Source organism: Manis javanica, chromosome 9, assembly GCF_040802235.1.
Source record: "Manis javanica isolate MJ-LG chromosome 9, MJ_LKY, whole genome shotgun sequence".
Lineage (NCBI taxonomy): Eukaryota > Metazoa > Chordata > Mammalia > Pholidota > Manidae > Manis > Manis javanica.
In genome coordinates this window covers 125,161,082-125,174,779 of record NC_133164.1, presented here as the reverse complement: position 1 = coordinate 125,174,779, position 13,698 = coordinate 125,161,082, and the positions used below count along the sequence as shown (strand labels likewise).

General features: G+C 45.4%; 1 protein-coding gene and 1 long non-coding RNA gene across 6 annotated transcripts in view; one reads left to right on the top strand and one right to left on the bottom strand.

Moving 5' to 3' along the window:
- The window catches only part of PARD6G (par-6 family cell polarity regulator gamma), a 59,631-nt gene extending 46,998 nt beyond the window's left edge, over nt 1–12,633 (top strand). The window contains exon 3 of the mRNA XM_037007450.2: nt 9,905–12,633. Coding sequence (XP_036863345.1) covers nt 9,905–10,626 — 722 coding nt within the window. The 3' untranslated portion in view covers nt 10,627–12,633. The remainder of the gene's footprint in view (nt 1–9,904) is intronic.
- Nucleotides 1–13,698, bottom strand: part of LOC118970417 (uncharacterized) — a 70,755-nt gene that overhangs the window by 46,760 nt on the left and 10,297 nt on the right. For 4 of the 5 annotated variants that reach the window (XR_012121295.1, XR_012121294.1, XR_012121293.1 and 1 more), the window contains exon 2: nt 12,439–12,544. This is a non-coding gene — a long non-coding RNA (uncharacterized lncRNA). Of the gene's footprint in view, nt 1–4,097; nt 4,167–12,438; nt 12,545–13,698 lie in introns of all 5 variants that reach the window. The other variant, XR_012121292.1, reaches the window with a different exon arrangement.

Genomic DNA, 13,698 nt, shown 5'->3' with positions numbered 1-13,698 from the left:
ACAGAGCCAGCCCTCTAAATCCCCTGAGCATACTCAGCGCCGGTCAGGTACTAGTACTGACCAGCAGTATGACTTTAGGTCAGCCTGAGCATCTGTCCTGGGCATATCTTGAGGGCGTTTACAGAAGAGATTGCATTCGGATCAGCAGCTTGAGTGAAGAGGCCTCAGTACCCACTGCAGCCTGAACTGGAAAAGGCAGAAGGCGGGTCCTCTGCTGGACAGCCGCCTCTTCTTGCCCTCCGGCCGGATCCTCCTGATTTACCACCGGATCTTCTGGGTTTTCAGCTGGCAGATGGCAGGTCTTGGGATTTCTCTGCCTCCCTGATACAATGAATCTATCTGTATCTGTACACACACACACCTACTGGTACACTTTCTCTGGGGTCCCTGTCTGATACAAACATGGTTTCAGGGGTCTGAGATGCCTTCCTCCCAGGGCACGGCTTGCACTGGTGAGGACAGGAGCAGGTTCTCCACCTCGTCCTGTGCAGGGCCTCCTGCTGGTGCCTCCCTGGCCCATCTTTCCATGGTCCTCAGGACTCCTGGGCAGGGGCCACAGAAGGTCACTCCCAGAGGGTAGCTGGTCTCTTTTGTTTGATTGACATGGTCGGACTGAAGATTGACAAGCCTCCAACTGTCCTTTGGATTTACTAAAACCCCCCCGGAGGCCCCATTTCCCACACTGGCCGGACCCACAGGATGAGGGTCAGCACTGGGTGGTAAGCTTCAGCCAGAGTGATGACCGCCAGATGTCAGGGGCCCTGGTGTGCTGGGCTCCAGTGCGCATTCACGGCGGGCAGAGGAGGGGCTCAGTCAGCCCCAGGCGTGGCCGCACACGTGATGAGGGGTGCGGAAGGGCAGACGAGATGCCAGGGGAGCACGTCCCAAGGACCCCATCTGGCCATGGCACAGCCGGGACACACTGCTGTGGCACCCACATCCTGGCAGGTGGTCCTTAGCTGAAAGCAGCAAGAAAGGGCTGAAATGTGCAGTTTCTTCCCCACTTGTCTGGCGATCACTACCAGGGGCACTTTTCAGAAAATGGAAATATTGCTTTGTCTTTAAATAATAAGGTACTACCAAGCAGTTGAGCGTTTTCTTATCTGGTGACGGGCTAATCTCACAGTGGAAGGGTGGTCCTGGGCCCTGAGTGGGTTGCAATTAGTGGCTGAAGCTTCAGATTTTAACAGAGTGGGGGCAGGGGATATATGTTCAGTGTGATAATCACTACCAACATTCATTTTCAGGTATGTACCTGGTACACTAGAATATTTCATTAGTTAAAATAGATTAGCAATCTTAATATTGAAAAATTACAGTGTATAATGTTCAAGGAAAACTTTCAAAATCAAAATTGCCTACAAAAATAAATAAGATAGTTAATCAACTCAGACACTGCCACATCTGTGCTGATACACGTTCTAGATGTAATTAGTAGTGGTTTTTTAACAAAAACATTTCTAAGTATTATTTGAAAGTAAGGGCTTGTTTTCTTTTTTTAGCAACTTTCTAAATTGCTGTTAAAAATGAGGAACAGTTAATATTTCTGTATGTGAATAGCTATAACAATTGGTAACAAATTGGATAATCTCTTTTCCCCAAACTACTTTTTCATCTTTGACTGAACACTCCAGTTCCAGTTACAACCCGAAAGACACTAGTAATTTATCTGGTTTTCCTACCAGCTCCAACTCTTCTCAAAAAAAAAATCTAACTCCAGAATTTTCCACCACCATGACAAGTCCGGATGCCCCACAGGCTGGGGGCAGGTTGGACTAGCAGCTTTCCCACACAGGTGTCCCCTCCAGGGTGGCGTCCTTGGCCAAATAAAGTGGGATTTCCCAGGATGTGGGACACCCAGCACCCTGGGATTGTTCTGTCTAGGGGAGGCGCCGCTCGGGGGAGGATCATGGTAGCTCACGACTGGCAGTCTTCACGACCTGGCCATCGGGCCTTGGGGGGCTGTGCTGTGCTGAGGGGGCACTGCTGGTGAGCCTGCTCTCATTTTAGAAGGAAAAACACAAGCAGAAGAGTCACAGCTTGTTTACAGGTCCAGATGGTGACAAAATGGTAGCTTTGTCACTCAGGAAATGAGTGGAAATGATAAATGATAATGTTTTCTGGCAGCTTCCTAGAGGTTAGCAATTCAACACCATCTATACAAAGCACTTATGGAAATGTAAAGTTGGCTGGGGTTACACTCTGTGTTGTGTTGGGTAACAAGGCTCCCACAAACTCTGTACTCTCTGTTAGGGTCCAGGAAGCTCAGCATGCTTACTCTGGATGTGACACTAGCTAGGGTGAGCGTACGGCCCCTGCAAGACCACTCAGACACAGGAGCCACATCCTAACGGGGCAGGATGTGCATTCAGGGTGGTAATTACTAGCAACATTCAATTTCAAATATTTATCTGGTACAGCCAGAACATTTTATTACTTAAAATAGATTAACAATCAGCATCGAAAAACTACAATGTATAATGTGGTATATTGTTCAAGGAAAAGTGTCAAAATGAAAATTGTGTACAAAAAAAACCAGATAAGGAACTCAGAAACTGCCACATCCATGCTGATACGCTTTTCAGATGGAATTGGTAGTGTTTTGAACAAAAACATTTGTGGTGTCACGTGAAAGCTCTAGGACGAGGAGACCAAACCACAGAGAGAGGCTCTTGAAGCCCAGAGGCTCTGGGTCCAGGGCGGGGGCACGCATGCTGGCAGTAGCTCAGACTTGGCCTAACAGGGACTCGTGACAGCGTCACAAAAGTGGCAGGCAGGGAGCAGAGGCCCCAGCAGAACTGAGGAGACGGCAGGCCCCCAGGCCTGCACAGGGATGCAATGGCCAGGGGCCCAGGGCTGCAGACCAGAGCTCCCTGCCGGTCCCAGCTCTTAGGGGTCACCGGTTTCCTGTTGTTCTGTTCTCACTTTCATTGAATCCCTTATCTTTATTTTTCCCTTCCTCTGCTCTCTTGGGTTTGTTTCACACCTTTTCCAGGTTTTTGAAGTCCGGATCCAGACTGCTGGTGAGACTCTCCTCTTTCGGGGTGCATAGTTGGTGAGGCCCTCCCTCTGGCCGCAGCAAGCACCCAGACTGGGCGGGGATTCAGTGTTCTCTCAGGTCGTGGCTTTTCTCCCTGAGAGATTTCCTCCTTAACCCATAATCATCTGGAATGTGCTGATTATTGTCCAACTGTTTGCAGATTTTTCTGTGGTCTCTCTGATACTGATTTCTGATTCGATCTCATGATTCAGAAACATGCTGTCAGAGGACACACAGCATGAGTTGCATTTTTAAGAGTGTTAAGGCCTGTTGCATGCCCTGGATCTGGCCTACCTTGGTATGCATTCCATGACATTTGGATATGTCCACAGTTGGCTGTTCTGGAAATACCCACTGGGCCCCATTGGTTGACCACACTGTGGAGTTTTTCTGATTTGCTGATTTTCTGCAAACTTGTTCTGTCAATTGTTGGGTGGGCAGAGGGAGTCTCTGACTATAATTGTGGATTTGTCTGTTTATTCTTTCAACTCTTGCAAGGATTTCTGCCCTTTACTTGTTTCTACAGTTCCACTCTGGCTCTTGCTGACTTGTGTCATCGGGTTCTTCCCTCTGTCTGCCTGGAGTCCCCATCATCTGAGGCAAATGGCATCTCATGCTTCCAGTGATCAGTAGTGGTGCGGTCTGTCCTCTCACTGTGTGTGACTGCCCGTGGCAGGGGGCCCTCCTCGTACCTGGAAGGTGTCCACCTCACCACCAGGACATGGTAGATGTCCAGCTATGACCCCTCCCAGCAGGAGGCAAGTGGCCAGACTCTGCTATCCCACCACCACCAGGACCTTCCTTCCTGCCTCCCGAGGATACTCTTGGGGTGGGGCCGCACTCCTGTGACATCTGGATGGGGTGGGGTGTTACTGTCCATGTACCCCTCTTGCTGCACTGACCCTCTGGTCCACGGAGAGAGCACAGGCTCTCCTCAGAGTGTCGGTTTGTGCCTGCTGACCACCCCGGCTGCCGTTCCTCAGCTGCAAGTTCAGGCATTACAGGGCCAAAGCCCAGGCCCAGACCCTGCCATTCCCCATTCTAGCTTAGTACCCACCTCTGCCACTGCCTTCTGTGTGTACTGTGTGATGTCCAGGACAGCAGTCAAGTTTAGCAAGAGGGAAACCTAGAAAAAGAATGGAGTCCAGCTTACAGGTGAAAGAGAAGAAATGTGCAGAAGATTTTTATGAACTCAAGTGGGAAGTTCAGGGGGTCCTGTCTCTGAGAGCTCCTAGTGTCTGTGGCCCTGCTGGGTTTACCACCCTCCCCCCTATCCGCACATGGTCAGGCACAACTTTTTCCCCTTTAGCAGGGAACGGAGGACATAGAGGTTGAAATTGGCCAGGGTGGGTAATGGGTAGGTAAGTCCTGGATTACAAAGGCTCCTACCCACCCCAACCTCCCCCCAAAAAGTGCTCCTGGAGCCAGGGCTAGAGTGCACACCCCCTCCCAGTTGCCCCAGGGCCTCCCATTCCCAGCACTGTCTCTTTCACTTACAATACTGATATATCTTCCCCCTGGTCAGACCTAAACAGTTGTTACAAAATTCATACTGCAGAAGGTTAGGAGTTAACGGCCACTGGCTTCCCCAACTCTGAGCCCACCCAGGTGACACACACTGCTGTCACCCAGGAGGATTCCTGGGATATTTTTCAATTTTTTTTTTTATTGTGTTAAAATGCCCATGACATAAAGTATACCGTCTTCACCATTTTGAAGTGTAGGGCTCCGAGGTATCAAGCACGCTCACACTGTTGTGCAGCTCTCCCGCCATCCCTCCCCACGACTCTCAGCCTGTAAGACTGAAACTGCCCCGTCAAGCACTGACTCCCATCTCTCCTCCCTCAGCCCAACCCCACCACCCTCACTTTCTGTCTCAGTGACTGTGGTGACTCTAAGCACTGCATACAAGTTGAATGATCCAGTATTTGTGCAACGAGCTCATTTCACTGGGCTTCGTGTCCTCCGGGCTCCCCCATGCTGTAGCAGGCATCAGAATTTCCTTCCTCTTTAAAGCTGAATAATATTCCATTGTATGGACGGGACTACATTTGTTAGTCCATTCATCGGTCAGTGGACACTTGGGCTGCTGCCACGTTTGGGCTATGGTGAGTAGTGCTGCTGTGAATGTGGTGTGCAAGCATCTCTTTGAGCCCCTGCTTTCAGTTCTTCTGGGTATATACCCAGAAGTGGAATTGCTGGGTCATATGGTGATTCTATTTTTAATTATTTGAAGACCAGCCATTCTGGTTTATACCCAGTAACTGCACCATTTTACACTCCACCAAGAGTGCACACGGACTCCAAGCTTCTCCACATGCCCATCAACACTTATTTTCTTTTTTTTTAATATATAGTAGCTATCATGACTGATGTAAGATGGTATCTTCCTGCAGCTTCACATTTCCCTGATTATAAGTGATGTTGAGCATCTTTTCAGGGATTTAATGGCTATCCGTATATCTTCTCTGGAGACATGGCTATTCAAATTCTTTGCCAACCCCTCTTTTTTTTGCCATTACTTTAACTGTTTTATTCTTTTAATGGAGATATATGAATATATGACATTATATTAGTTCATCTGTATGTTACTGATTTAATACTTTTTAATGTAGCAAACTTTGCCCAATTTTAAAGGGTTTTTGTTTTTGTTATAGAGTTTTTGGACCTCTGTCTATATTATGGATATTAATCCCTAGCAGATACATAATTTGCAAGCACTTTCCCCCAATTCTGTGGTTTGCCAACAGAGTAAGTTTTTTGAAATCTTCATGAATTCTAGTTAGTCTATTTTTCATTTTGTTGCCTTTGTTGTACCCAAGAAATCATTGCCAAATCCAATATCCTGAAGCTTTTCTTCTATATTTTATCTAAGAGTTTATAGTTTTAGGTCTTACATTTAGGTCTTTGATCAATTTTGAGTTGATATTTGTATATGGCATTAAGTGGGGCCCAACTTCATTTTTTTACACTTGGATATCTAGTTTTCTCAGCATTTGTTAAGAAAACTCTTCTTTCCCTCTTGACTTTATATGCAAGGGTTTATTTATGGGATCTCTACTCTATTACATTTGTCTATATGCTATCTTTGTGCCAGTACCACACTGTTTTGATTACTATTAGCTTCGTAGATAGTATTCCAATCAAGAAGTGTTTTTCAGTTTTACTCTTCATTTTCAGGATAGTTTTGGCTACTTGGTGTCCCTTGAGTTTCAGTATGAATTTTAGGATGTTTTATTATTTCTGAAAAAAAAAAAGAGCCATTGGTAGTTCATGTAGGGATTGCACTGAATCTATAGAGCATTTAGTATGATTTTGACATTTTAACAAGTCTTTGAAGTCATGATCATGGGATGTATTTCCATTTATTTACATCTTTAATTTATTTCAGCTACATTTATAGTTTTCATTGTACAAATTTTTTACTAATGTGGTTAATTCCTAAATATTTTTTCATGCTATTTTAAATGGAATTCTTCTGTAATTTTTTCAGATCATTCATTGCTCAAGTATAGAAATCGAACTGCTACTTTTTTGTGTGTTGATACTGTGTCCTGCTACTTTACTGGAGTCATTTATTAGATCTAAGCATTTTTTATGGAGACTTTAGGATTTTCTACATATAAGATCATATCATCTTCAAACAGATATTTTACTTCTTCCATTACAATTTGGATGACTTTTATTTCTATTTCTTGCCTAATTGCTCTGGTCAAAACTTCCAGTATATATTGAATAGAAAGGATGAAAGCAGGCATCCTTGTCTTCTTCCTGATCTCAGAGGAAAAGCTGTCTTTCACCACTGCGTATTGTATTTGCTATGGATTTTTCATATATAACTTTTATTATGTGAAGGTATTTTCCTTCTATCCCTATTTTGTTGAGTGTTTTTATATTGAAAGGGTTTTGAATTTTGTCAAATGCTTTGCATCAACTGAAATGATAATGTGTTTTTTCGCCTTATTTTGTTGATAGTCAATTACACCAATTGACTTTTGTGTATTGAACCATCCTTGCATTCCAGGAATAAATCCCACTTGGTCATGGTGTATAATCCTTTTAATATGCTGCTGAATTCTGTTACTAGTATTTTGTTGAGGACTTTTGTATCAATGTTCATAATGGACATTAGTCTATGGTTTTCTCTCCTTGTAGTGTCTTCATCTGGCTTTGGTATCAGGGTTATGCTAGCCTAATAGAAAAAGTTGAGAAGTGTTCCCTCCTCTTTAAATTGTGCGAAAAGTTTGAGAAGAATGAGTATTAGTTATTCTTTAAATGGTAGAATTCACCAGTGAAGCCATCCAGGGCTTTTATTTCCTGGGACATTTTAGATTATTAATTTAATATCCTTACTTTTTATAGATCTCCATTTCTTCATAACTTGGTAGGTTTACTGTTTCTAGAAATTTGGCCATTTCATCTAGGTTATCCAATTACATGGTGAACAACTGTTCACAGCACTCTTAAAAAATTTTTTTTCTTGTAGAAATGGTAATAATATCCCTACTTTATTTTCTGATCTTAGTAATTTGAGTTTTCTCTTCTTTCTTAGTCCATCTTGCTAAAGGTTTGTCAATTTTGTTGGATCCTTTTGAAAAACCAAGTTTTGTTCCATTGATTTTTCTCTATTTTCCTATTTTCTATTTTACTTATGTATGCTCTAATCTTTATTATTTCCTTCATTCTGCTTAGTTTGTTCCTGTTTTTCTAGTTCCTTAAGACATAAAAGTTAGGTTGTTGATTTGAGACCTTTCTTGGTTTTTAATGCAAACACTTGTAGCTATAAATTTCCCCTTAGCACTACTTTGCTGCATACCATTAGTCTTGGTACATTGCATTTTCATTTTTGTACATCTCTACGTATTTTCTAATTTCCCTGTGATTTCTTCTTTGATCCATTAGTTGTTTGAAAGTGTTTAGTTTCAACAATTTGGTGATTATTTCCAGTTTTCTTTGTTATTGATTTCCACCTTCATCCTGTTGTGGTCAGAGATGATACTTTCTATGGTACCTTTTAAATCTGTTGAGACTTAATTTGTGGCCTAACATGTGGTCTATACTGGAAAATGTCCCATGTGCACTTGAGAAGACATGTGCTGCTGCTGCTGCTGCTGGGGAGAGTGCTCTGTACCTGCCTGCCAGATCTGGCTGTGTGGCTGTGTTAAGATCTCTATTTCCTTACTTACCTACTGTCTGGGTTTTGTACCCATTTTTGTGAGAGGGCTATTGATGTCTCCACCCACTGTTGTAGAACTGTCTCTCCCTTTAGTTCTGTCAGTTCTTCCTTCATATAATGTTGATGGTCTGTCATGAGGTGTATAAATATTTATAATTACTATCCTGCTGTATGGAGCTATTAATACGGTATGTCCTTCTTATGTAACTTTTAAATTTTGTCTGATATTAGTATAGCCACCCCTGCTGTTTTGGTTACTATTTGCATGGAGTATCTTCTCCACCCTTTCACTTTCAACCTGTTTATGTCTTTGGATCTCAAGTGAGTCTCTTGCAGGCAGCATATAGTTGAATCATGTGTATTGTCCATTCTGCCAATCTCTATCTTTTGATTGGAGAGTTTACTCTATTTACATTTAAAGTAATAACTGATAAAGTAGGGACTGTGCTATTTATTTTCTTTATGCCTTGAAGCTTTTTTTTGTCCCTCATATGCTGCACTCCTATCTTCTCTTGTGTTTAGTAGACTGCCTCCTTAGTTTTTGTTAACATTGGACATTTGGATACAATAATGTAACTCCAGAGGTCTCATTCTCCCCCTTTCTCAGGGATTGCTGGTTTCTGTCAGTCTTTGTTCGCCCTTCTTTCTCCTGCTGTGGGCTATCTCTGTGCTCAGGGCCAGCCCACGGGTCAGCTTAGTGTCTTCTTACATCTTTCCTGAGTCTTCCCATGGGCATGTTCAGTCACCCTCTGGTTTTCCCTGTGTATGTGATTGTTTTGAATGTCCTAGTCTTTAATGTCTGGCTTCCAAGAGGGGAAAAGGGGGGAAGTGAAGGGGGTAAGGATGCCGGCCCTTTAAGTCCCCTGGAAGTCACTTGAGCTGGGGGGAGGGGGGCAAAAACAGTGGCCACCCATCTCTGCGTGCTCAGACGCAACAATAAGAGCACACATCCCCAGCATTTGAGGACAGGGTCCGTTTTCCCACCCTGGCTCCCACACGTGTGTGCTCCAGGGTTAGGTGCCCAGCTGCCTGCCATGCAGCTGGGGTGGGGACAGGGAGCTGCTACCTGTGCTCATAGATGAAATTGACCAAAATGGACCAGAATGACAGTTGAATTCCTATCCTGTCAATTGCAATTTTTCAACAGTGACCGGAGTTCCAAAACTGGTCCATCAGGTGGATTCTGGCCCTGCAGTCATCCAGGTGGGGAAGGGTTCCCCATGCTTCCCACCCCACCATCTTTACAGAATCCAGTCAGGCACTTTAAACCTTCCATCTACTATTTAGTGCAGTATCTTATTCCTGCCTCTTCACCTTTTAAGCATTTCCATGGATGTCTGTGGTCAGCTTGGCGATTTCCAGAGTGCTAATTTTAGGGAAGTGATTGCACTTGAACTTGGCTTCAAACAACTGCCTGATGAATGCTGGGCCAGCTCAGCTAATTGGGTGAGCACAGTGAATCGCTTCAGAGAGATACTCCTGTGCTTGTATATCATCCTACAGGTTGAGATTTCCAAAATGAATTGATAACTAACATCCTAGTCAAGTGTGGGACTTATTTCTAACCCACAACTGGATTGTGGTGCTCATTGCCTCACTGTCCTGGGTGGAACGGGAAGGGTTAGGGCCAGGGCTGGGCACAGGGTGCAGTGAGGCGGCCACTGACTGTCCGCTCTGGGCTGTTTCAGAAGAGGCCGAGCACTGCGGCCCGGCTGGCTCGCTGTCACGGAGGAAGAAAGCGCTGGCGCTGCGCGAGGATGGGCCCCGCCGGCGTGCTCACCTGCACATCGGCCTTCCGCGAGACTTCCGCCCTGTGTCCTCAGTCATTGACGTGGACATAGTGCCAGAAACACACCGCAGAGTGAGGCTGTACCGGCACGGCTGCCAGAAGCCATTGGGCTTCTACATCCGCGACGGCACAAGCGTGCGCGTAGCCCCGCAGGGCCTGGAGAAGGTACCAGGCATCTTCATCTCGCGCATGGTGCCTGGTGGCCTGGCCGAGAGCAGTGGGCTGCTAGCCGTGGACGACGAGGTGCTAGAGGTGAACGGTATCGAGGTGGCGGGCAAGACGCTGGACCAGGTCACAGACATGATGATCGCCAATAGCCACAACCTCATCGTCACTGTCAAGCCCGCCAACCAGCGCAACAATGTGGTGCGCGGGCGGGCGGGCAGCTCGGGCAGGCCCTGCACACGCCCTGCGCCCGGTGACTCGGACAGCGACGAAGAGCCCGACCTGGTGCTGGAGGGCATACCACCCGGGCCCCCAGCGCCCGTGCGCGTCAATGGCTCAGGGCCGACACCGAGCAGCGTGCGCCGCCTGCTGAGCTCATTGCGCGCCGACCCGCGGCATAGCTTGGCGCTGCCACCCGGTGGAGTGGAGGAGCATGGGCCGGCCGTCACGCTGTAGCGGCTGCTGCCTCCAGGCAGGCCACCGTCACACTGCAGGCCTGGACACCTGCACACGCAGGGACTGGATGGGCCACCGGGAGCTCCTTTTTAAATGTGCATCCAATTTTTTTTTAATTGTATCACCCCTTCATGGTTTTTATTTAACCCTCACTGTTCCCCAATGACACTACTCTTTATTTCAAACTATGGATAGAAAAGTGCTATTTTTATAGACTTCACACAGGGAATATGCACTCTGCCCTAGGCCGGATGCAGACCCCACACCTTTGTAAAGTGGTAGACAGCATCTGACCAAGTACAATACTTAATTTTTAATCTTTAAAAGCTTCATTTTTAAAAATGAAGTATTTTCAAATTAAAATAGTCATTCCTGTTTGACTAACCCATGCAAAAACACAGTAGGTGTCAGCATGCTCTTGTCGCCGTGCTTCCTGCCGACGCACACTGATTCCGCTGGCCGGCTGGCGGGATGAAGGTGTGTGGCAGGAAGGTAGGGACTGGTTTTTAAGAACAAATGTGCCCAAGCCTATAGGAGACATGACTGTAGAAGGTTGATTTTAAATGTTCACATTGCTTGTATAGTCATATTTCAAGGAGCCAGATGGGTGCGGCAGTCCCCAGCATCACTGGGGAAAGAGAACTCCCAGGGAGCGGTCATGGCAGGGCTGAAGGTGGGCTGCTCTGTGAGATCATCAGACGTGGTCTGTCACCAGCCTTTGGGGGTGAATTTAATTTGGAGAAGCAGCTCTGCTGGATTAGAAGGTAAGGCTCAGCTACACCATCGTGATCAAAAGTCAGTATTTACTCTGAGACAAACAGTCTTTTCCTGTGATTGACTCTGAGGGCAGTGTTTTGAGTTTCCAGCAGAAATGATGGGTAAGCCAACCACATACCCCCAGACAGGCCTGTGGAAGCCCACAGATAGATTCATAGGTTTTGTTATCTTTGTTTTTAATCAAGTCACACGGAATTTACTGATTTTAACTCAAATTACATTCATTGCCACTTCCTCATGAGCTCCTAGCAATACTTACGTATTTAGTAATTTTAAAGGTAATTCATGTTTGATCCCATTAAATTTTATATGAAGTATATTTTATTTTTCAATACTGATGAGAAAATGTTATGCTCATACTTTGAGAACTAAACTTTGACCAAATAAAGCTTGCATATAAACACAGGTAAAAATATTTTTCTAGGTTGCCTTTGGGGACACTCTGCAGCTGCTTGTCCTGTGGGCCAATACCCCCTGCTGGTCATCGGCAGAACTATCCTGACTTCACAGATGTCAGGCTAACAGCATGGAAAAAATACCAATGTTTTCATTTTTCCTGAATTCATTAAGTGAAAAAAGCAGATTATTTTTCTTTTGCAAAAGATTAATTGGGCAGAAAATATACTTTATTGCAAAGCTGTGGTCTCCCACACATGTGTATCATGTTGGTATCTGTATGCCAAGGTTGCTGTCCATTTTGTCCCCAAGCACAGGGAACACCAAAGATGCCTCCTTGAGGCCTGGGGTGTGAGTCCAGACACCTAAATTTACAGGCCCCGCGGAGCTATGAGGGGTGCTTATTTGGCACCCCAGCAGTCGGAAGTGTTTTTTTTTACAAAGACAGGTATTATAGAACCAAAACTCTAATGCTGTTACTATCACAGAAGAAATGTTCTTTTACTAAGTTATTACTGGCTGTTGAATATCTTGTTTTGTAACTGGATCTGTTACCAAGAAGGAAAGTTATATTTCTTACTATGTTTTAAGTTGTTATGCAAATGTAAAAAAAAAATTTTAAAGGAAAAAAAGGCTTACTCTGAAGTCTGTGCTCTGTTGTTGGTAATTTTAGGAATTCTGAGCTTCATGGAAAAGCCTCTTGAGTGTATTTTTCTACCCAGGTCTTTACTTCTGCCATTTTATTCTAAAGAAACAAACAAAAAAAATCATGTTGTACTAGACATTAAACTTTTCTTGTTTTTATATATCAAAGAATAAAATCCTTGCTTTTGATGGTGCTTTTCACTTGAGTTCTGAGTAACAGAATCAGTGCTAATGATGAGCGAGAAGAACTTACTGTCAAATGGATGACCCCTGTGTGGCCACATCTTTGACCTGATCCTCACGCTCACACCTCCACTACAAGTAGCGTCCCCATTTTACAGATGAGAACGTGAGCCCACACCAAGCAGGTAGTAGGCCATTTCAAATAATCAAATTATAGTCTATGATAGGAGATAGATGTCTTGGGTTCAGAACCTTTTTTTGAAGTCCTTTTGAAAAAGCTTTTCTGAATACTTACCATATAGCTATTCCAAAATATACCCTAGTTTGCAAATATCTATTAACACTACCACTCTGACATCACTAAATATACAATGCTCGCATCATGATCCGCTCGTTTGATAAATTACAAATATCAGGTGATGGCACCAGTACTTCCTATAAGAAACGTAAAGAGACAGGAACTTGACAAGCATCAGTCATCTTACTGAACCCTCCTGACATGACTGATGGGCTGCCTGCTTCCAGTTTAGAGCTGGGAAGACCGGAGTAGCTGGACTGTCCCCCTCAGTCTGATGAGATGAGGCTGAGGTGGGTGGTTAGCTGGACACACCTGCTAACTCCCGTGACAGACCAGATGTGCAGGGGCACGGCCGTGTGTGGGGAAGCACAAGCCTCCCTGACCGGGTCGTGCACGTAACCAATCCCAGAGCCTGTTGTAGGCGACGGAGCCAGTTCCGAGTCACGTTACACTCCAAACGCAGCATTTGCCAGAGCAGTGGGCCTGGATCCTGCACGTGGAGCCCATTTTTCCCGTGATGGGAGGACTGGCCACCCAAACAACACCAGGACTTTGCCAACAGGGGACTGTGTCACGCATGCTGTCTGGCAGCAGTGCCATGATCAGAGGTAAACCAGCCACCTTCAGCTGCCCAGGGCACGCCGCCTGGCCACCCACCCCTCTGTGCGGGGGCAGGTCCTGGCAACGGGAGGCCTAGTGGACAGGAGACAGGGTTCGGGTCCAGCCCCCTCCCCCAGCATCCTGCCTCTGTGGCCTGGGGGGGCTCTGATTGC